This window comes from Danio rerio, chromosome 12, assembly GCF_052040795.2.
Source record: "Danio rerio strain M-AB ecotype USA chromosome 12, GRCz13ab, whole genome shotgun sequence".
NCBI classification, from domain to species: domain Eukaryota; kingdom Metazoa; phylum Chordata; class Actinopteri; order Cypriniformes; family Danionidae; genus Danio; species Danio rerio.
Genome location: NC_141032.1, coordinates 896,684 through 920,000, shown reverse-complemented (window position 1 = coordinate 920,000; position 23,317 = coordinate 896,684). Strand labels below are relative to the sequence as shown.

At 32.8% G+C, this 23,317-nt stretch overlaps 1 protein-coding gene across 34 annotated transcripts in view; it reads right to left on the bottom strand.

Moving 5' to 3' along the window:
- abcc3 (ATP-binding cassette, sub-family C (CFTR/MRP), member 3) overlaps window positions 1–23,317 on the bottom strand; it is a 96,559-nt gene that overhangs the window by 24,185 nt on the left and 49,057 nt on the right. For all 34 annotated transcript variants that reach the window (XR_015503662.1, XR_015503665.1, XR_015503664.1 and 31 more), the window contains exons 10-22: window positions 20,792–20,953; window positions 19,197–19,289; window positions 17,348–17,551; window positions 15,272–15,418; window positions 14,597–14,684; window positions 13,090–13,156; window positions 10,169–10,295; window positions 8,955–9,131; window positions 7,126–7,293; window positions 5,430–5,613; window positions 3,329–3,437; window positions 948–1,101; window positions 278–485 (exon numbers count right to left, since the gene is read on the bottom strand). Coding sequence is in view for 5 of the 34 variants with exons in the window: in XM_087275518.1 (XP_087131644.1) it covers window positions 278–485; window positions 948–1,101; window positions 3,329–3,437; window positions 5,430–5,613; window positions 7,126–7,293; window positions 8,955–9,131; window positions 10,169–10,295; window positions 13,090–13,156; window positions 14,597–14,684; window positions 15,272–15,418; window positions 17,348–17,551; window positions 19,197–19,289; window positions 20,792–20,953 (1,888 nt within the window). In the remaining 29 variants the exon portion in view is untranslated. The remainder of the gene's footprint in view (window positions 1–277; window positions 486–947; window positions 1,102–3,328; window positions 3,438–5,429; window positions 5,614–7,125; window positions 7,294–8,954; window positions 9,132–10,168; window positions 10,296–13,089; window positions 13,157–14,596; window positions 14,685–15,271; window positions 15,419–17,347; window positions 17,552–19,196; window positions 19,290–20,791; window positions 20,954–23,317) is intronic.

Below are 23,317 nucleotides of genomic sequence, written 5' to 3'. Positions count from 1 at the left end.
AAACGGTACTAGTAAGGTGTACCTAATAAAGTGGCCGCTGAGTGTATGTTTATTATGTATATGTGATACACACACATATTTAAAAACAGAACTGTTTTAAGGAGAAACTCATGACTTTTATTTTCTGAAAACAAGCTAATATTTATTACTTGTCTAGAAATATTAAGAATATTTAAATATTTGGACTAGAAACAAGACTCAAACTCTGAGTAAGAGAAGCATTACTTTGCAGTGTGTGTGTGTGTGTGTGTGTGTGTGTGTGTGTGTGTGTGTGTACCTTGTGAGATGCCCAGCGCAGCGTACACCCCCACTCTAGTCTGCAGCATCTCCTGTGTTCGGTTGTGCAGCGCGTCGTTCGTCCACTCGCTGAGCCAGAAGTTTGCCCCGATGGCGGCGGCGCTCTGACAGCCGTACAGAAAACAGATGAAGAGCGCCAGCAGAGGCCCGATCGCCTTCACATACTCCCAATACACCTGCAGCTTCACCTGCACACACACACACACATACAAGAATACAATTCTTTTTTTAAATCTTTTTTTGCATGTGTGTGTGTGTGTGTGTGTGTGTGATTGTGTGATTGTGTTTGTGTCTATGCGTGTATATGTGTATATGTGTATGTATGTATGTGCATATATGTATGTGTGTGTTTCTGTTAGTGTGTGCATGTGTGAGTGTGCATCTGTCTGTGTATGCATGTGTATGTGTATTATTGTCTGTGCATGCTTGTGTGATTGTGTGGATGTGTCTGTTTGGCTTATGTGTGTGTGCAATTGTGTATGTGCATATGTGTGTGATTGTGTATGTTCATGTATATGTGTGTTCGTCTGTGCATGCGCATCTGTGTGTGTATATGTGAGTGTGTGTTTGTATTTGTGTGTGAGAGTGTCCATGTGTGATTGTGTGCTAATGTGTGTGTGTGTGTGTGTGTGTGTGTGTCCATTACTCACTCTGCCCGTCTCGGTGGTCTCCGCCTGGATCAGTTTCTCCACCTTCGGCTCCTTCTTCTCGGTCGGTGTTTCCGGATGTTTCCTCTCGCTACAGCGGCGCCGGCGAGACATCTTCTTAGGGTTCTCCACATCATTAGACATGATGCTCATCTGCCTGCATCACACACACACACACACACACACACACACACACACACACACACACACACACACTTTAATGTATTTAATGTAAAATAGCATTCATTATCATATGTATTAATTCTTTAATCAAAAAATGAATCAATTAATAAATTTATTTATTTATTTATTTGTTTATTTATTTATCCTTAAATATAAATATATATATAATATGCAGAATAAATAAAAATATTCATCATAATATTTATTTATTTATTTGTGTATTTCTATGTTTATTAATTCTTACATACAACTCTTTATAATATGCAGAATAAGTGAAATTTTTGTATCATAATATTTATTTATTTATTTATTTATTTATTTATCTATTTATTAATACTTAAATATAAATACATATAATATGCAGAAGAAGTGAAATTATTCATTATAATATTTATTTATTTGTTTATTTGTGTGACTTGTGCTGTAATGCACAGACAGTAATGGAAAACAGTAATTATAGAGAGTATTAACCATATTATTTATTAAAATACCCATTAATTGTATTTTTTTTTACATCTCACACATTATTTGATTTATTTATTTGTGCATTTAATAATACGTATATATAAATATATATTAAATGCAGAATAAGTGAAAATATTCATCCTATTATTTATTTATTCATTCATTTATTCATCTATGTATTTACTTATTTGTGTTTTTCTTTGTTTGTTTATTTGTGCACTGATTTATTTATATATTTATTAATATGTAATATATAAATATATATTATATGCAGAATAAGTGAAAAAATGTATCATAATATTTATTTATTTATGCACATTTATTTATTCATTCATTCATTCATTTATACATTTATTCATTTATTTATTAACTTATGTATGTTTTTGTTTGTTTATTTGTCTATTTATTAATACTTAAATATAAATATATATAATATGCAGAATACGTGAAAATATTCATCATAATATGTATTTAAGCACATTTATTTATTTATTTATTTGTGTGACTTGTGCTGTAATGCACAAACAGTACTATAAAAACAGTATTTATACAGAGTATTAATCATAATATTTATTTATTTATTATTTATTTTTTAATCTCACAATCTTTAATTAATACTTAAATATAAATATATATTATATGCTGAATCAGTACATTTTGTAGAACTCCATTCATTATAATATTAATTCATTCATTCATTTATTTCTTTTCTTTGTATATTTATTTGATTATTTATTTATTTATTTTATATTTATTAATACGTAAATTTAAATAAATATAAATAAATATAAATATATATATATATATATATATATATATGTATGTGTGTGTATATATATATATATATATATATATATATTATAATATGCAAAATAAGTGAAAATATTCATCATATTTATTTATTTATGTTTTGTTTGTTTATTTACTCATGTATTTATTTGTCTATGTATTTTTATACGTGTATATATATATATATATATATATATATATATATATATATATATATATATATATATATATATATATATATATATATATATATATATATATATATGCAAAATAAGTGAAAATATTCATCATAATATATATATTTTTTATTTATGTTTTGTTTGTTTATTTATTTGTGTATTTATTTGTCTATATATTTATTATTACGTAAATATAAATATATTTTATATAAAATATTCATCATAATATTTATTTATTCATGCACATTTATTTATTTATTTATTTATTTATGTATTTTTTTATTTATGTGACTTGTGCTGTAATGCACAAACACTCATGTAAATACAGAGTATTACTTGTATCATTTAATAAAGTACCAGCAAATTTTATTTTTAACATCTCACACGTGTAAAAATATGAAATATTGTTGAACTGTGTCACTAAATTGATGCTCTATTGCTGTGAGTATCCACAGCTGTGTCCCTTCTATATATTACCGTCCCCAAACTTGCACACTCTTCAGTTATACACTCAAAAGCACATGCTTTTTCTTCACACAAAAAAGAATATAGTATAAGTAGACAAATTGTGACGCAGCATTAGCCATGCATTGGTGGTCAAATAAAGTTAGCGTGAGACTCGGGTGACAGGCATGGCAGCTCTTTTATTTCCTCCTGGGTGTGATATTAAGTGTTTTGTATTAATGCAGTGTTTGCCATGTGTCACTGAATGCAGAACTTCACAATGCCGCAGTGAGAAGACATTAAATATGCAGGAGGAAACTGTACCTCATGAACTGTCTGCGGGCCTCATTCACTACAGGCTCATTATCCACCATATCTGTGTGATTGCTGAGAGCGTCTTCAGGAAACTCCTCTTCTTCCTCATCAAATGACACTACACACAACAACAAATAGACAAGACAAGTCACATATACATGATTCAACATAAATAAATCATGAATATGGTTTTAAACCATATTCTATATAAAATTAACATTTATATTTAGGTATTTAGAAATAGATATAAGAAAATTAAAAAAATACATAAATAAATAAATATTATAATGAATGCAATTTTACAAAATGTAAATTTTAAGCATAAAAATATATTTATAATTAAGTATTAAATAAATAAAAAAATAAAAATAAATAAATACATACATAACTATACAATAAAAATAATTACATAAATAAATAAACAAAAACATAAATAATATTATAACCACTAACATTTTACAAAATGTACTTATTCAGCATTAAATTTATATGTTAGCATAAATAAATAAACCAAATAAATAAATATATAAGCAAATAAATGAATAAATAAATAAATAGACAAAACATAAATAAACGAATATTGTTATAATTAATGCACTAAATATTTATATTTAAATATTAAATAAATAAAAAATACAAATAAAAATAAATACATAAATACACAATAAATAAACAAATATATAAATAAACAAACAAAACATAAATATATAAATAATTTCAAAACGAATAACATTTTACAAAATTTATTTATTCAGCATATAATAAATATTTATATTTCACCATAAATAAATAAACCAATAATTAAATAAGAAAATAAATAGACAAAACATAAATAAATGAATATTATATTAATGAATGAAATTTTAATAAATGTACTTATTCAGCATATATGAAATGTTTATATGTACGTAATAAATAAATTAAACAGTGCAAATAAAAATAAATACATAACTAAACACACAATAAATAAATAATAAAACGAACAACATTTTACAAAATGTACTTACTCAGCATATAATAAATATTTATATTTTAGCATAAATAAGTAAAGTAATAAATAAATAAATACATAAATAAACTAATAAATAAATAAATAGACAAAACATAAATAAATAGACATTATTATAATGAATACAATTGGACTAAATGTACTTATTCAGCATATAATAAATATTTTTATTTAAGTATTACATAAATAAAAAGTACAAATAAAAATAAATACATAATTAAATAAACCAAAATAAATAAATATATAAATAAATAAACAAACAAAAACATAAACTAAATAAATAAGTAATATTAAAGGAATAACATTTTACAAAATTGATTTGTTTTTTTATATTTTAGCATAAATAAATGAATTATTAAATAAATTAACTCATTATTTTTATTTATATAAATAAATAAATATCAACACATAAATGTTACTTAATTATTTTTTCAGGATAAATGAAATATTAATATTAACATAATTAACTATGTTTATGTATGATAAAGAAAAGGTTATGGTATCTATTTGTAGTATAAAACAAGTAGGATTTATTCATGCACTATAAAAAAGCATTCATAATATGTATTTTTTCAGTTTTCTGCATTAAAATACATGAACAAATAATTAATGGTTTCATATATAAACACCTTATATGTATTTGTCAGCATATAATGGTAAATTAAAATGTAATATTTTTAGAAAACAATCATAAATAATAAACAAATTAATTTCAAACTATGTTTTAGTTTTAAATCCCAATAAAATAAACTCAATAAATATAACAGTGGTTTGTTCTGTAGACAATCAACACTGATATTGCTGAAGGGGCGAATAATATTGACCTTAAATTGGGTTAAAAACAATTAAGAACTGCTTTTATTCTAGCCCAAATAAAACAAATAAGACTTTCTCCTGAATTTGTTCTACATGATTTGGGAAATATTTGACAAAGAATCAATATTTCACAGGAAGGTGAATGATTTGGACTTCACTTGTTTATATATTTATGTGTATATCTTGTGTATATATACAGTATTGGCATGTGTATATTTTAGGCATATGTACATATTCGTTCTGCATATTTAAAGCTGATTTCCTTCTTAATTTCTGCCGTTGTACCTGTGAGTTCGTCGTCTTCAATGATGTCTTCGAGAGAGTAGTTTCTCAGGAATTCTGCGAACGCTCCGTTCTGTCTCAGCAGATCCTGATAGGAGCCCATCTCCGACACGCGTCCGTCCACCAGGACCAGGATGTTGTTGACCTGCGGCAGGAAGCTGATGCCGTGAGTTACCAGGATCCGCGTCTGGAAGAGGAAAACAACGTTTCATCCTGAACTAGTCATCCATATCACAGTCCACTGTAGCACACAATCATGCTAGCCAAGAGCTCAACATGCTAGCAACCTGTTAAACTAGCTAGCAACATGCTAGCTTCTGTTGCCATATTGTTTGACATGCAATCAGAATGTCATTTCACGCTAGCTGCATGCTAATTCATGTTAGCACAAAAAGTAATCCAAAAGAGACCCACACGTGTAATAACTGAATAAGGGTTAGCACAAAAGTAATCTAAATGTAATCCAAAAGTAATTCATAAATGTGTAATCTAAGATATTATATAACTGACTACAAATTATATCATGCAGTTTGTAATATGTGACATCAAATAAGGGTTAGCACAAAAGTAATCTAAATGTAATCCAAAAGTAATCCACACATCTGTAATAACTGAATAAGGGTTAGCACAAAAGTAATCTAATGTAATCCAAAAGTAATCCACACGTGTAAAACATAATAAAGGTTAGCACAAAAGTAATCTAAATGTAATCCAAAAGTAATTCACACATCTGTAATAACTGAATAAGGGTTAGCACAAAAGTAATCTAAATGTAATCCAAAAGTAATCCACACATCTGTAATAACTGAATAAGAGTTAGCACAAAAGTAATCTAAATGTAATCCAAAAGTAATCCACACATCTGTAATAACTGAATAAGGGTTAGCACAAAAGTAATCTAAATGTAATCCAAAAGTAATCCACACATCTGTAATAACTGAATAAGGGTTAGCACAAAAGTAATCTAAATGTAATCCAAAAGTAATCCACACATCTGTAATAACTGAATAAGGGTTAGCACAAAAGTAATCTAAATGTATCCAAAAGTAATCCACACATCTGTAATAACTGAATAAGAGTTAGCACAAAAGTAATCTACAAATAATCCAAAAGTAATCCAAATATTTAATAACTGAATAAGGATTAGCACAAATTAAATCTAAATGCAATCCAAAAGTATTCCACACATCTGTAATAACTGAATAAGGGTTAGCACAAAAGTAATCTAAATGTAATCCAAAAGTAATCCACACATCTGTAATAACTGAATAAGGGTTAGCACAAAAGTAATCTAAATGTATCCAAAAGTAATCCACACATCTGTAATAACTGAATAAGAGTTAGCACAAAAGTAATCTACAAATAATCCAAAAGTAATCCAAACATGTAATAACTGAATAAGGATTAGCACAAATTAAATCTAAATGCAATCCAAAAGTAATCCAAAGGTTTAATAGCAGAATAAGGGTTAGCAAAAAAGTAATCTAAATGTAATCCAAAAGTAATCCATAAATATGTAAACCAAGATATTATATAACTGATTACAAATGCTCTCATATCATTTGTCATCAGTAACCGATTGCATTAACTGAAGTTCTTTGGTTTCTTCTGACCACTGTTATGATGTAAATAGTAACAGTAATAGTAATGTAAACAGTAAGGGTAATAGTGATGTAAACAGAGTAAGTGCTGTAAAGACCTTTCCCTTGAGCGCTCCTTCAGGACCGATGACATGATCAAAGATGTGTTTCGCCACATGAGCGTCGACAGCAGACAGAGGATCATCCAGCAGATACACGTCTGCTTCACTGTACAGAGCTCTGGCCAAACTCACACGCTGACGCTGACCACCAGACAGATTAATGCCCTGCACACACACACACACGCACACACACAAACGCACAAGTTAATACATAAAGCATGATAGTAAAAAAACAAATCATGCATATTCATATATAAAAATACAAAATACGTCTACATAAATTATGCATTTTGAGCATATAATAGTAAAAGTTATATTATTGTTTTATTATATAAAATATTTATGCATAATATGAAGAGTTTTCAGCATACAATAAGTTCAAATTTAAATGATTTATAAACAAAGCATTGCAATACTGTTTTCAGCGATGAATAAATAATTACAGAAATAAACAGTATTGTAAAAGCAGGTTGTTTAAATATTTATATGAGTTATTTAAATATGCACATTAAAAAATGTTTTTTTCTGTATTACAATAAATCAATATTATGAAAGAGAGAGAGAGAGAGAGAGAGAGAGAGAGAGAGAGGTTGTTCATGTATATCTATATTTGTTTATTTTCTTTTATTTAGATCTTTCCATTGTTATATTTCTTCACATATGCCATGCTTTGTTTTTTTTTACAGCCAATAAAGCAATTTTGAAAGTGCATTATATATATATATATATATATTAAATATAAAAATGCATAACTGCATGCATAAATAAATCAATCAATTAATTGATTAATAAATAAATATATTTAATAATATTTATATTTGATAAAGCCAAAGGGAAATAAATGAATAGATAGGAGAGAGAGAAAGGGTGTTTATGTATATTTATATTTGCTTCTATTCCTTTATTTTGATCTTTCTATTGTTATATTTCTTCACATATTTTAAGCTTTGGCAATATTATATTTTTACAGCCAATAAAGCTATTTTGAAAATTCACAACTGAATAAATAATTGTATGAATAAATAAATAAACAAATAATAAATAAATAAATATTAAATGCATAAATGATTAAGTAATTGCATGCATAAATAAATTTTAAAAATAGATATAATGAATAAATAAATAATTGCATGCATGCATAAATAAAAAATAATTGCATAAATAAATAATTGCATCCTGGCACATATAAAAATTGCATAATTGCATAAATATTGCAAGCATCCATAAATAAATAAATATTTGCATAAAATATATATATAATTGCATAAATAAATGAATAAATAAATAAATTATTGCATAAATAAATGAATGAATAAATAATTGCATGAATAGATAAATGCATAAATATATAAATAATTGCATAAATAATTAAATAAATAAATAAATAAACAAGCAAATTATTGAAAAAAATAAATAAGTAATGAAGAGAGAAAAGTGGTTCATTCCACTGTGGCGACCCCTGATTAATAAAAGGACTAAGCCAAAGAGAAAATTAATAATGTATAAAGAATAAAATGCATAACTAAATAAATAAATAAATAATTGCATACATAAATAAAAAAATGCATAAATAAATAAATAATTGCATACATGAATAAATAAATAAATAAGTAAATAATTGCATAAATAATATTATAAATAAATATTACTTAAATAAATAAATAATTGCACAAATAAATAAATAAATAAATAAATAAATAAATAAATAAATAAATAAATAAATAAATAAATAAATAAATAAATAAATAAAGGAGACAGAGAAACAGTTCATTCAGTGGCGAGCTTGTTTATGTAAATTTATATTTGTTTCTAGAGAGCGTCTTCACCTTCTCCCCGATCTCAGTCAGGTCTCCTCCAGGAAGCACTTCCAGGTCAGGGGTTAGGGCGCAGGCCTCAAGCACGCAGCGGTATTTCTGCTCCACATACGGCCGGCCGAACAGTATGTTGTCTCTCAGTGTGGCGTTCTGGATCCAGGCCTGCTGAGGAACATAAGCCACAGAGCCCTGCGGAGGACACAAACTCGCTTCAGAAACTCCAGCATTCACTGAACACTCACTACACCACCCTAATCACTAGACATTCAAGAGTTCTCCTAGACAACAGTGAAGGATTTAGTTAAGCGTTTTCTTATAAAAGCGGTTCACAAAACTGCTGAGAATACTGAACATTTACTCAGGATTATAGAGAAAGGGATAGTTTTTATGGAGTGAAATTTGTGTCAAAATTTCACAAACAAATCCAGCATTCTGCACAAATAAAAGTCAGTTTGAGCAAAACCAAGTGGTGTTTCACTCATTTAGTAGCTACTTTTAGCACTAGAACACTTTAAAGCAGTCCTAAATTCAGGACTGACACCCAAGATCCTCTCCTAAATCTGTGCATTAGAAGCGGTGTTTGGCCTTGAGATGTTTTGTGAGTGCAGTCCTGATCCTCGGTAGATATAAAGACATATGTTGCATTGAAATGTTTGAGCATATTTGGTGTCTTTGAGGTGTAGTTGTAGATGATGAACTTCATTTGACTCGATTTTTGTAAGAAATCAGTGTGTCAATATATATATAATTTCATGCCATTGCTAAGTGGAGTTCATTTGAACTCAAAACAATTTAAATATGCAGTTCTTACTAAGAGTTTCTGTCTTGTTTCTAGTCTAAATATCTAAAAACTCTTCAATCAAGAAGCATTTTCTAGACAAGCACAACATATTGTCATATTTTCAGTAATAATGAGTCATAATTAAGTGAGTTTTTCCTTGAAACAAGCTTAATAATCTGCCCATGAGGGAAGAAAATAATCTTATGTCAAAGTAAAAGCTTGATTATGTTGTTTACCCCACTGGCAGATCATTTAGCTCGTTTCAAGGAAAAACTCACTTCATTTTGTCATAATAAACAAAGCAATATCTTACACTTCTCTACGAAATGCTTCTTGATTTAAGCTTTTATAGATATTTAGACTAGAAACAAGTCAAAAGCTCTACATAAGTTGTGTGCAGTGATAATAAATGTTTTTTAAATGCATGAAGAGTGCAGATGCTGACCCGTATGGAGATCTGCCCATCCAGCTTCTCCATCTCCCCCAGCAGAGCAGATATCAGGGAGGTTTTCCCACAGCCCACATGACCAACCACAGCCAGCAGAGAGCCCTGCGGCACCAGCACGTTAATACTGCACAGAAAACACACACACACACACACACACACACACTTAAAACGGTCGGAACACAACAACACTGCAGAAAAACACATCTCCAGCGGTCTCATTTATTAAATCTGCATACACTGTAAAAAATATCCATAAACATTCAGTATTTTTATGATTCAGGTTTTTATTTAGTTTTTTTCATTGTTTATTTCTGCTTCTGGATGTAATCACGGGATTTTGATCTTTCTTCCAACAACCTTTAACCTTGGAAAATTGTAAAAAGTGACTTTTATGAACATGTGTAATAGTTTGCAGTGCTATACTGTCTGGGTTGGTGTTGTATATCATGCTACAGAATCCTTGTAATAAACTCAACCCAAGCTCATTATTGATACGTACCCCTGTATACATATCTGTAGAGCGCCAAATACATCCCAGGAGCTACATTTTTGCAGTTTTAGTTTTTGCGAATCCACCAGAGGGCGCTGTGTACGCTTTTTCAGATCTCAAATTTCTCTGCGAGTGCCATTTGCGCCTGCTGTTCTCACATAAATCCACCAGAGGCCGCTGTCCACTGACTGACTGACTGACTAACTGACTGAAAGACTCACTCTCCTTCCCTAAACCCAACCGATAGTGCTTTCAAAAGCAGTCCAGAAAAAGAAAAGCTCTTACCACGTTTTCAGATTTTACCACGCTCTCACGCTGTTATCTACTTGCTTATTTTATTTTCTGGCTTCTATTTTTGTCTTACCCACTTTATAGTACCGTTCTTCGCCAGACTCAAACCCCGTCACCCTGCGTCTCAAGTCTGCCGACGTACATGGCGAGCTACTGGGCAAACAGCAGTAAAGCCGTCCACACAGAGGTAAGCGGTCAGCTGCTAGCGTGAAAAGGAACGGCGTCATAGCACCCCGTAGCGTTCGTTTTGAAGTCGAATTGCAGCCATACGTACTTCTGGCTACATAATTCACAATCTCCAGAAACATATACGGGGCTACGCTTTCAGAAAGAGCCTGTGGTAAATAAACTCCAGCACATTTTATGTTATTTTACAGACTTATTTCTCTAGATATCATGTCTTATATTATTTAAAACTATTAAATGTCAATAAAAGTCTCTTTGTTAAACTGTAGAGTTCAACTTAAAGCATCAAAAGTCGACAGAGCAGAGATACACATCCCATAATGCAATTCACAACCGGAAATAAACACAAAACACACAGATACGGCATACTATTTACACACTACAAGCCTTCATAAAAGTGAACGCACAACGTTTCTTCATTTATTTACGAACTAATATGGCTCATTTGATGATTTAAAGTGGTTTAATTACGTAAATATTTAAGTGAACATGGCGTTTACGTACAGCTGCGCACATTCTCTCATCAAGTTTGCTTTTAGAGATCATAAAGTGTGCATAGGACACATTTGCAGCCCTGTTTTGCGCATACGGCATGTTTATTAATGCGAGCCCTGATGTTTCCAGCTCATCCTTTAAACACTCTTACACCGTCCCCTAACAACACGCCACATGTACAGCTATCCTTCCCATGTTTAAAGCAGATTGTGTCCTGAATATTTCCAATGGTGAGGGGCAAAAAAATCTAAAAATGCTTTCTATTTCCGTGATGTCGCAGCAAAACAACAGCATAAACTACTATGACAATGATCACCCTCAGGTACTGATTATGTGCGTTATTCAGAGTTAAATGCTGCCAATGAGAACTTTTACGTGACATTTATTGGCTGGAAGCTGCAGATAGTTCACCTCAGATCTAGAAAATAACATAACTTGAGAATAAGACATGCAAATGATGACTGATATATGACAATTATTCAGACTTTTATCACATGTATAAACCACACGCATGAGAAAGTCAGTATGACACGAAAATAATAATATAAGCCTTAAAATGCATATCACATTGTTATTAGATATGGAAAGAGTAAATGACCTTATGCATGTCACTATAATGCAAATGATGTGTGTTTCCGCTCTAGAATGCAGCCCATTCTGACACATTGCCTTTGTGTCTCTGTTATCAGTGCATTTGCATGGGAAGATATCTGATGCATCAAATTACTTACTATATACAGATGAGGTCAGAATTATTAGCTCGCCTTTGGATTTGTTCTCTACTTTAAATATTTCCCAAATGATGTTGAACAGATTCAGGAATTTTTCACAGTGTGTCTGATAATATTTTTCCTTCTGGAGAAAGTCTTATTTGGTTTATTTCAGCAAGAATAAAAGCAGCTTTATACATACATACACGTGTGTACAACCCGTCAAACTTTTGCAAACTAGTATATTAAAGTCTCTTCTGCTCACTGAGACTACATTTATTTGCTGTTTTGATGCTCACTAGTAAGTATTCTTATTACTATAAATGAATTTTGTTCTACTTTATTATTATTTTATTATGTACTTTTTTATTAAACACAATGAATTATTTTTTTTGGAAAAGGCAAATAAATTGTGCTTTAGAGCATTCGCATAAATATGATAATAATCATGTTTCTTAATCATTAAATCATCATATCATAGTGATTTCTGAAGGATCGTGTGAGTCTTTTAAAGTCACATAAAGACTTTTCATTACAACTTGATGAAGTAATGAAGAAAAATCTGTATTTTAGTTTGTATTTTGTACTTTACCGCATACATTTCAACATAAATATGATTCATTCACAAGCCACAGCGGAATGAACCACCAACTATTCCAGCATACGTTTTGCACAGCGGATGCCTTTTCAGCCGCAACCCAGTACTGGGGAAAATCAGAGTCAAAAGACAGTGTTTGCAGTCTTACTTGTCCAGAATGACTTGATCACGTTTGGCCCATGAGAATTTCCCATTGACGACAGACACAGCGTATTCTGCAGACAGAGAGAAAACACACACGAGTTTGCAGAGCACAGAGGAAGTTTGCAGAAGCACAGATTTCACAATCATTCAGAAACAGAAACTCCCACACTGCCTTCAATTTCTCAGTTGAATCAAATGAACTTTTCTTAAAGTGTGACCGTATATATTTAATAACAACAGGCAAAGACAATCAGAATTATCACAGAGGTTTTCAGTCATTCATGATGTTTTAAAGTCTACACTACCTGACAGAAGTCTTGTCTGCTAAACTTGACTTCTAGTTGCTGATTTGGCATCAGAAGTGTCTCTATGAAAGGCGAAGGCCTCTAGATTTTGAGCTCAAAAAATCTGATCATGTCTTGATGTTGACTGATTTGATGAGGACAGTGCGCTCTGACTCTGCTCAGACTAAAGTGTCATCACTGAACAGAAATAATGTCCAGTATAGAATATAAAGTCCTGCTGCAGTGGAGACAGAATGAATATTGTGTCTGACTCCATCATGAGCTTGGAGGACTGCATCCATACATCTCTGACATGACTCACATCACTGATTAATAAAGTCATCTGGAATGAAGAAGAAAGCCTTCAGCAGGATCCCAGAGTTCATCAAGAGTCTCTGTGTTCATCTTCAACGCCTCCTCCTTCATCAGCTCAATAATGTTGATGTCTGGTGACTGGGCTGGCCAATCATTGACCTTCTCTGCTCTCAGGAGCTTTGATGTGGAGGCTGAAGTATGAGCAGGAGCGCTATCCTGCTGGAGAATTGTCCCTCTCCTGTGGTTTGTAATGTAATGGGCAGCACAGATGTCTTGATACCTCAGGCTGTTGATGTTGCAGATCTCTCGCACACCCCCATACTGAATGACCCCCAAACCATGACTTCTCCTTCACCAAACTTGACTGATTTCTGTCAGAATCTTGGGTTCCAGCAGGTCTTCTGCAGTATTAGTGATGATTGCGATGCAGATCAGCAGATGATTCAGCAGAGAAGGGTTAGACTTTTGTCAGGTAGTGTAAATGTTTGCACGTTGATGTTATTTTTTTATTTAATTAGCTCAGAATATCACCTATGAACCTTTTATTTTAATATAAGCATTACAATATTTGGAAATTACTGATAAAATGGCATTTGCAAGTTAGTTATATATGAGAAATATGGTTATTGCAAGACTCAAAAACAATATTGCATGTTTCCCAGTGCTGTGCATGACTTCGTTTGAGTGTCTACAACAGTGGTCACCAAACCTGTTCCTGGAGGGTCCTGCAGATTTTAGCACCAACCCTAATCAAACACACCTGGACAAGCTAATCAAGCTCTTACTAGGTATACTCGAAACACCCAGGCAGGTGTGTTGAGGCAAGTTGGAGCTAAACCCTGCAGGGACACCGGCCCTCCAGGAGCGAGATTGGTGACCCCTGCTCTATAAAATAAACTTCTCCTTCTTCACCTGTTGTGTTGCTCTTCCTGTCGACACTTTCAGGATCCAGCTCATCGTGATTCAGGAAATCCTGCAGGCGTTTCAGAGACACGCTGGCCTGATCACAGACAAAACAACCCAGGACAAAAGAGATGGTTATTCTGTAGAAAACACTCCATGAATAAGCCGATCTCGCTCCAGGAATATTACACAATGATCTAAACGATGAACGAGTCTGCATGTGTCTGCCAGACGAGCGTCAAGAAGTGGGTCATTATAGAATTTGAGAAACTAATAGAAACACGGCATTTCAACCCAAACCAACAACATTCATTCATTCATTTTCCTTCGGCATAGTCCCTTTATTCATCAGGGGTCACCACAGTGCAATGAACCACCAACTATTCCAGCATATGTTTAACACCGCGGATGCCCTTCCAGCCGCAACCCAGTACTGGGAAACACCCATACACACTCATACACTACAGCCAGTGTAGTTGATCAGTTCCCCTATAGCGGGGGAAACCGGAGCACCCGGAGGAAACCCACAACAACACACGGAGAACATGCAAACTCCACACAGAAACACCAACTGACCCAGCCGGGACTCAAACCAGCGACCATATATTCATATAGATATTACAGTGATACGATATTCCTATACCTAGACTTGATCCTGATATAGATATGCTAGCGAGTGTTCACCTGTACGATGCTGCTGATGACCTGAGGAAGCATGTTTAATGGAAACCTCAGGATGTTGAACAGAGACAGCGACACAAAGGCCTTTTCTGCATCCAGCACGTTCTTCTCATCCACATTCACGAACACTGCGAATGAGGTCAACGCCACCTGAAACACAACAAACACAAAACAATCACTTATAGGGGACCTATTATGCAGAAATCACTTCAATAAGAGGTTTAACCCAGCAGTGTGTGAGTCAGCAGTGTGTGAGTATCTCCAGCATCTAAGTGCTAAACATTAATTAATTGTGTGTTTAATAATCAGACTTGATGAAGGAAGCACTTTGATTGACATTCTATCTTTGTACGTGTCATCAGAGGGGGAAAGCCCCGCCCACTAGTGCCCATCTCTCCATCTCATTAGCATAAACGGCAGCCCTGAGTGAGAAGCAGCCGTCTGTACATTAGCCATTAGAGTGTGCTGAAGATCATGTCAGCATAGACTAAGAGGATTATAGATGTGGAGCTTTAGATCCATGGATCTTATTGCTGTCACGATGAAAAGTAGCTGCTTTGTTTTTTATTTATTTATTTAAAAAGCGCAATAAAACTGAGATGCAACCTGAAACTCGACAGTGCAACACTTACACTCACAATCATCAGCACTTATAATAGTTTATTTTGCAGACTCGTAATATGCTGTTGTTCTATTGGAATTGTCATTCCAATGGCCGCCGCATGACACTAGCGGCATCTAGTGGCTGTTTTCCAAATCGCACTTGAGTGTTACCTCTTTGGTCATACTGGCAATATGCTAATTCACACTAAAATGCTAACTCATACTAGAAACATGTAAGCAATGTGCTAATTCATACTGGAAACATTAACAACATGCAAATGCACACTAAAGTTAGGGTAACAAGCTAATTCACAATAGACAAATGCTAATTCAAACAAAAATGTGTTAACTCATACAAAAAACATGCTAGCAACTTGCTAATTCCTACTGAAGAAATGCTAGCAACATACTAATACTGGAAACATTCTAAAAACATGCTAATTCACACAAGTAAAATGCTAATTCATACTAAAATGTTCATTCATAAAAAAAATGCTTACCAACATTCTAATTCATACTATCAACATGCTAGTTCATACTGGAAACAAGATAGCAACATACATACTAAAGTCATGCTAAAAACATGCTAATTCATGCTAGAAAAATGCAAAGTCATGCTAGAAACAATAGCAACATGATAATTCATACGAGAAACATGCCAATTTACACTAGAAACAGTTACTACTTACTACTACTAGAAACATGCCAGCAACATGCTAATTCTTATTGGAAACATGCAAGGAACATGTGAATTCCAACGGGAAACATGATAGCAACATACATACTAAAGTCATGCTAGAAACATGCTAACTCATACTAGAAAAATGCAAACTAATGCTAGAAACATAATAGCAACAGGGGTAATTCATACTAGAAGCATGCTAATACACACTAGAAACATGTTAATTCAAACAAGAAACATGCAAGCAACATGCTAATTCTTACTAGAAATATACAAGCAACATACTAATACTGGAAACAATGCTAAAAACAAGCTAATACATTCTAAATCCATGCTAGTGTGCATTAATATGTTATATATTAATGCACACTAGTTAAATGTTAATTCATACTAAAAACATGCTAGCAACGTTTTAATTCCTACTGGAAACATGATAGCAACATACGTACTAAAGTCATGCTAAAAACATGCTAATTCATATTAGAAAAATGCAACTAATGCTTGAAACATAATAACAACAGGGGTAATTCATACTAGAAACATGCTAATTTACATTAGAAACATGTTAATTCAAACTAAAAACATGCTAGCAACAAACTAATTAAAACTAAAGTCATGCTAAAAACATGCTAATTCATATTAGAAAATTGCAAACTCATGCTAGAAACATAATAGCAACAGGGGTTATTCATACTAGAAACATGGTAGCAACATGCTAATACATACAAAAACATTGCTAGCAACATGCTAATTGATGCTAGCTGCATTGAAGTGGTACAAGAAAAGTTATTCACCAGGAATGGAGCGCTGGTCCAGGCCATGGTGGACAGAGCACTGAGATACGCAGTTTTCCTCAACACGTGCAGCTCCTTCTGCCGGATCTGCAGGATCTTGTCCCTGAAGGACGGCTCCCAGGCGTACAGCTTCAACACCTTGATGCCATTCAGGATCTCGTTCATCAGTTTAATGCGGTCATCTTTATATTTCATCTGCTCCACCTGCAGAGAGAGACACCGCAGGACACAGCAGTCTGATTCTGTTCATACTTTGAGTTATATTTAAGGATTTGAAGTTTCACAGAATTTAGAAGTTAGTTCGGCTGGAATTAAAGTAGCTTTTTAAAATGTAAATAATGTTTAGGTAAATATAAAGACTTTATTTTTGAAACATGCTAGCAACATACAAATTTATGCTAGCAACATTCTATTTCCTACTGGAAACATGATAGCAACATACATACTAAAGTCATGCTACAAACATGCTAATTCATATTAGAAAAATGCAAACTAATGCTAGAAATGTAATAGCAACATGCTAATTTATACTGGAAACAGGCTAATTCATACTAGATACATGTTAATTCATACTAGAAACATGCTAATTCATACTAGAAACATGCTAATTCATACTAAAAACATGCTAATTCATACTAGAAACATGTTAAATCATTCTAGAAACATGCTAAATCATACTAAAAACATGCTAATTCATACCAGAAACATGCTAATTCATACCAGAAACATGTTAATTCATACTAGAAACATCCTAATTCATACTAAAAACATGCTAATTCATACTAGAAACATCCTAATTCATACTAAAAACATGCTAATTCATACTAGAAACATGCTGATTCATACTAGAAACATGTTAAATCATTCTAGAAACATGCTAAATCATACTAGAAACATGCTAATTCATACTAAAACATGCTAATTCATACCAGAAACATGCTAATTCATACCAGAAACATGTTGATTCATACTAGAAACATGCTAATTCATACTAAAAACATGCTAATTCATACCAGAAACATGCTAATTCATACTAATACATGTTAATTCATACTAGAAACATGCTAATTCATACTAAAAACATGCTAATTCATACCAGAAACATGCTAATTCATACTAATACATGTTAATTCATACTAGAAACATGCCCGCAACATGCTTATTCATTATGGAAACATGCAAGCAACATGCTAATTCCTACTGGAAATATACTAGCATCTAGATTTAGTTTATCAATTTTGAAATTAAAGTAGCTTTTTTCAATGTAAATAATGTTTAGATCCATATAAAGACTTTATTTTTGATTGGCTACAGAATAAACCACTGTTGTCTAATAAATTGCCTAATTAACATAATTTGCATAATAATAATAACTTATTTATAATAACTGATTTCTTTTCTCTTCCCCATGATGACAGCACATTAGACTAGATATCTGACTAGTGTTCAGCTTAAAGTGACATGTAAAGGCTTCACTAGGGTAATTAGGGTAAAGTTAGGGTAATTAGGCAAGTCATTGTATAACAGTGGTTTGTTCTGGAGACAATCCAACACTAATATTGCTGAAGGGGTGAATAATATTGACCTTAACATGACTTTAAATCTATTAAGAACTGCTTTTATTCTAGCAGAAATACAACTAATCAGACTTTCTCCAGAAGAAAAAATGATATATACTGTGAACAACTCCTGAAACTGTTCAACATCATGTGGGAAATATGTGCAGAATAAATATTGCATAGGAGGACTACTAATTATGCCCTCAAAACACACTTAACTATAGTATGGTTCAAATAAAGCAGTACAGTATTTCCTATTATGTACTACCATCTTTTTCATGCGATCTGACCTGGTATGTTCTGGTCTTCATGGCGATGAAAGCATTGAAGGGGATCAGCAGCACCATCACAGCCACACCGGCCAGAACAGACGGACCCAGATTCTGCAGAGAAACAGGTCATTAATGCACAGAATTGACCTCAAACATGGCCAACAATCATTTCACTGCCACTGATGTACTTTTGCAACACTTTAGAATAATGGTTTGTTAGTCAAAGGACTTTACTAACATTAAGTACGAGTAATCTTGTAAATCATTTATTAATCATAGCTCAACATTAACTTATGCATTATTATCATCCAAAATTCTGCTTATTAACATTAATTAATCTAGACTGAGTTAACATGAGGGCGACATAGTGGCGCAGTGGTCAGCACTGTGGTCTCATAGCAAAGAAGGTCGCTGGTTTGAGTCTCTGCTGGGTCAGTTGGTGTTTAAGTGTGGAGTTTGCATGTTCTCCCCGTGTTGTTGTGGGTTTCCTCCGGGTGCTCCGGTTTCCCCCACAGTCCAAACACATGCGCTATAGGGGAACTGATCAACTAAATTGGCCGTAGTGTATGAGTGTGTGTGAGAATGAGTGTGTATGGGTGTTTCCCAGTACTGGGGTGCAGCTGGAAGGACATCTGTTGTAAAACATATGGTTGAATAGTTGGCGATTCATTGCTATCTCTGATAAATAAGGGACAAAGCCCAAGAAAAATGAATGAATGAATGAATGAATGAATGAATGAATGAATGAGAGTATACTTTACCTTTTCATTTTCCGTCAGTCTTAGTACATGAAGTAATTACATAGTCAAGCTTCAAATACAAGAGTTGATCAAAACTTTGATCATTTTTGAGATCATGCTAATGGTCTAATCCGATTGAATGATCTATGCTAAGCTAAGCTAAAAGTGCTCTGGTTAGACTTATAGATCAGCTGAATGGATTCAAAATTGATAAAATTGAACTTTTTAACTTTATTTAGGGGAGCTGTAAAGTAAGTCTAATTAAAAACTAAAACTGGAGTGTTCCTTTAGTTAAGTTAATGAGGTTTATTATTTAATAATGGAGCCTTCTCACGTTATTCGCGTGTTTCTCTGCAGCAGAAGTGCTCATGGTTGGTAAACTCAGAGCTCAGTAAAAAGGAGAGTACAACAAATTATTTATTAACTATCCTAGATGCTGAAATAATAACAGAAAAACTCCAGGATGGTGTTATGAAGACTTTCAGAAAGAGAAAAACAATAGTGTGAGACTGAAAACGGCAGCCAGAGGAGAGAATAATGTCAGATTTACTGTCCTGCCCCCCATACACACTGCATTACACACCTCACACAGGCAAGCACTCGTTTGAGTTTTATAATTTCATGCAAAGATGATAAAACACATACATAAACACATATAAATGTTCATATGTTTAAAATATCGTAATGTTAAAGACTTTAGGATCTAAGCTGCTGCTGCTGACTGTTACACGTGTCATGTGAAAGGGCTCCGTTACATTATAAACCCGCTGATTTGGCTGGGTTAGTCTTTGGTTGTTTTTTGAGTGTTGTCGCGTCACGTGTTGTTGTAGAGGGTGTGAACGTGTTATCAGGCTTTAACAGAAGTGCTCTGACCTGCCAGAGGAAGAAGAGCGCCAGGAAGATCTGCAGCGGCGCCGACCACAGCATGTTGAGGAAGGTGGTGAGATCCATGAAGCGCTGCGCGTCTACAGACATCAGATTGACCACCTCACCCACGGTAGAGGAGCGCTTGGCCTCATTCGTGATCACCAGAGCCTGACACGGAGGATTAGAGGAGTCAAAACCACATGATTACACCATGCAAAACACATTTACTGTAATTTACACCATTCAAAACTCATTTACATCATAAAAAACTCTTTACACCATGTTTACACCACACAAAACTCATTTACACCATATTTACACCATGTAAAACTCATTTACACCATATTTACACCATGTAAAACTCATTTACACCATATTTACACCATGTAAAACTCATTTACACCATATTTACACCACGCAAAACTCATTTACACCATATTTACACCATGTAAAACTCATTTACACCATATTTACACCATGTAAAACTCATTTACACCATATTTACACCATGTAAAACTCATTTACACCATATTTACAACATGTAAAACTCATTTACACCATATTTACACCACGCAAAACTCATTTACACCATATTTACACCATGTAAAACTCATTTACACCATATTTACACCATGTAAAACTCATTTACACCATGTTTACACCACACAAAACTCATTTACACCATATTTACACCATACAATACTCATTTACACCATATTTACACCATACAAAACTCATTTACACCATATTTACACCACACAAAACTCATTTACACCATATTTACACCATGTAAAACTCATTTACACCATATTTACACCACGCAAAACTCATTTACACCATATTTACACCATGTAAAACTCATTTACACCATATTTACACCACGCAAAACTCATTTACACCATATTTACACCATGTAAAACTCATTTACACCATATTTACACCATACAAAACTCATTTACACCATATTTACACCACACAAAACTCATTTACACCATATTTACACCATACAATACTCATTTACACCATATTTACACCATACAAAACTCATTTACACCATATTTACACCATGTAAAACTCATTTACACCATATTTACACCATACAAAACTCATTTACACCATATTTACACCATGTAAAACTCATTTACACCATATTTACACCACGCAAAACTCATTTACACCATATTTACACCATGTAAAACTCATTTACACCATATTTACACCATACAAAACTCATTTACACCATATTTACACCACACAAAACTCATTTACACCATATTTACACCATACAATACTCATTTACACCATATTTACACCATACAAAACTCATTTACACCATATTTACACCATGTAAAACTCATTTACACCATATTTACACCATACAAAACTCATTTACACCATATTTACACCATGTAAAACTCATTTACACCATATTTACACCACGCAAAACTCATTTACACCATATTTACACCATGTAAAACTCATTTACACCATATTTACACCATACAAAACTCATTTACACCATATTTACACCATGTAAAACTCATTTACACCCTATTTACAACATGTAAAACTAATTTACACCTTATTTACAACATGTAAAACTCATTTACACCATATTTAAAGCATGTAAAACTCATTTACACCATATTTACACAACGCAAAACTCATTTACACCATTTTTACATCACACAAAACTCATTTACACTATATTTACACCACACAAAACTCATTTACACCATATTTACACCACACAAAACTCATTTACACCATATTTACACCACACAAAACTCATTTACACCATATTTACACCACGTAAAACTCATTTACACCATATTTACAACATGTAAAACTCATTTACACCATATTTACACCATGTAAAACTAATTTACACCCTATTTACAACATGTAAAACTAATTTACACCATATTTAAAGCATGTAAAACTCATTTACACCATATTTACACAATGCAAAACTCATTTACACCCTTTTTACATCACACAAAACTCATTTACACCATATTTACACCACAAAAAACTCATTTACACCATATTTACACCACAAAAAACTCATTTACACCATATTTACACCACACAAAACTCATTTACACCATATTTACACCATGCAAAACTCATTTACACCATTTTTACACCATGTAAAACTCATCCACCCCACACAAACACAACTATCCCCATCAGTCTACTGATGTATTTTTAATGTTTGTGTTTTAACGTAATATCCTGTGACTGCAGATCAGGGAATGTTGCGGGAGACGAGCTTCCCACACACAGCAGTGTTTGATTATTACGCAGCTCGGGGTAAACCAGCACAGATGTGTGTGAACACGCCGGCACTCTTACCACACCTAAACCACTCAAATACACACTCTATTCTCCGGCTTTACTAGAGCAGAGGCCACAGACACACACACACACACACACACACACACACACACACACACACACACACACAATGACATTCAATAAAAATGTCAAATAAGGGGTTTTTCTGGTTTTTCAGCTCAAAAAACAAAA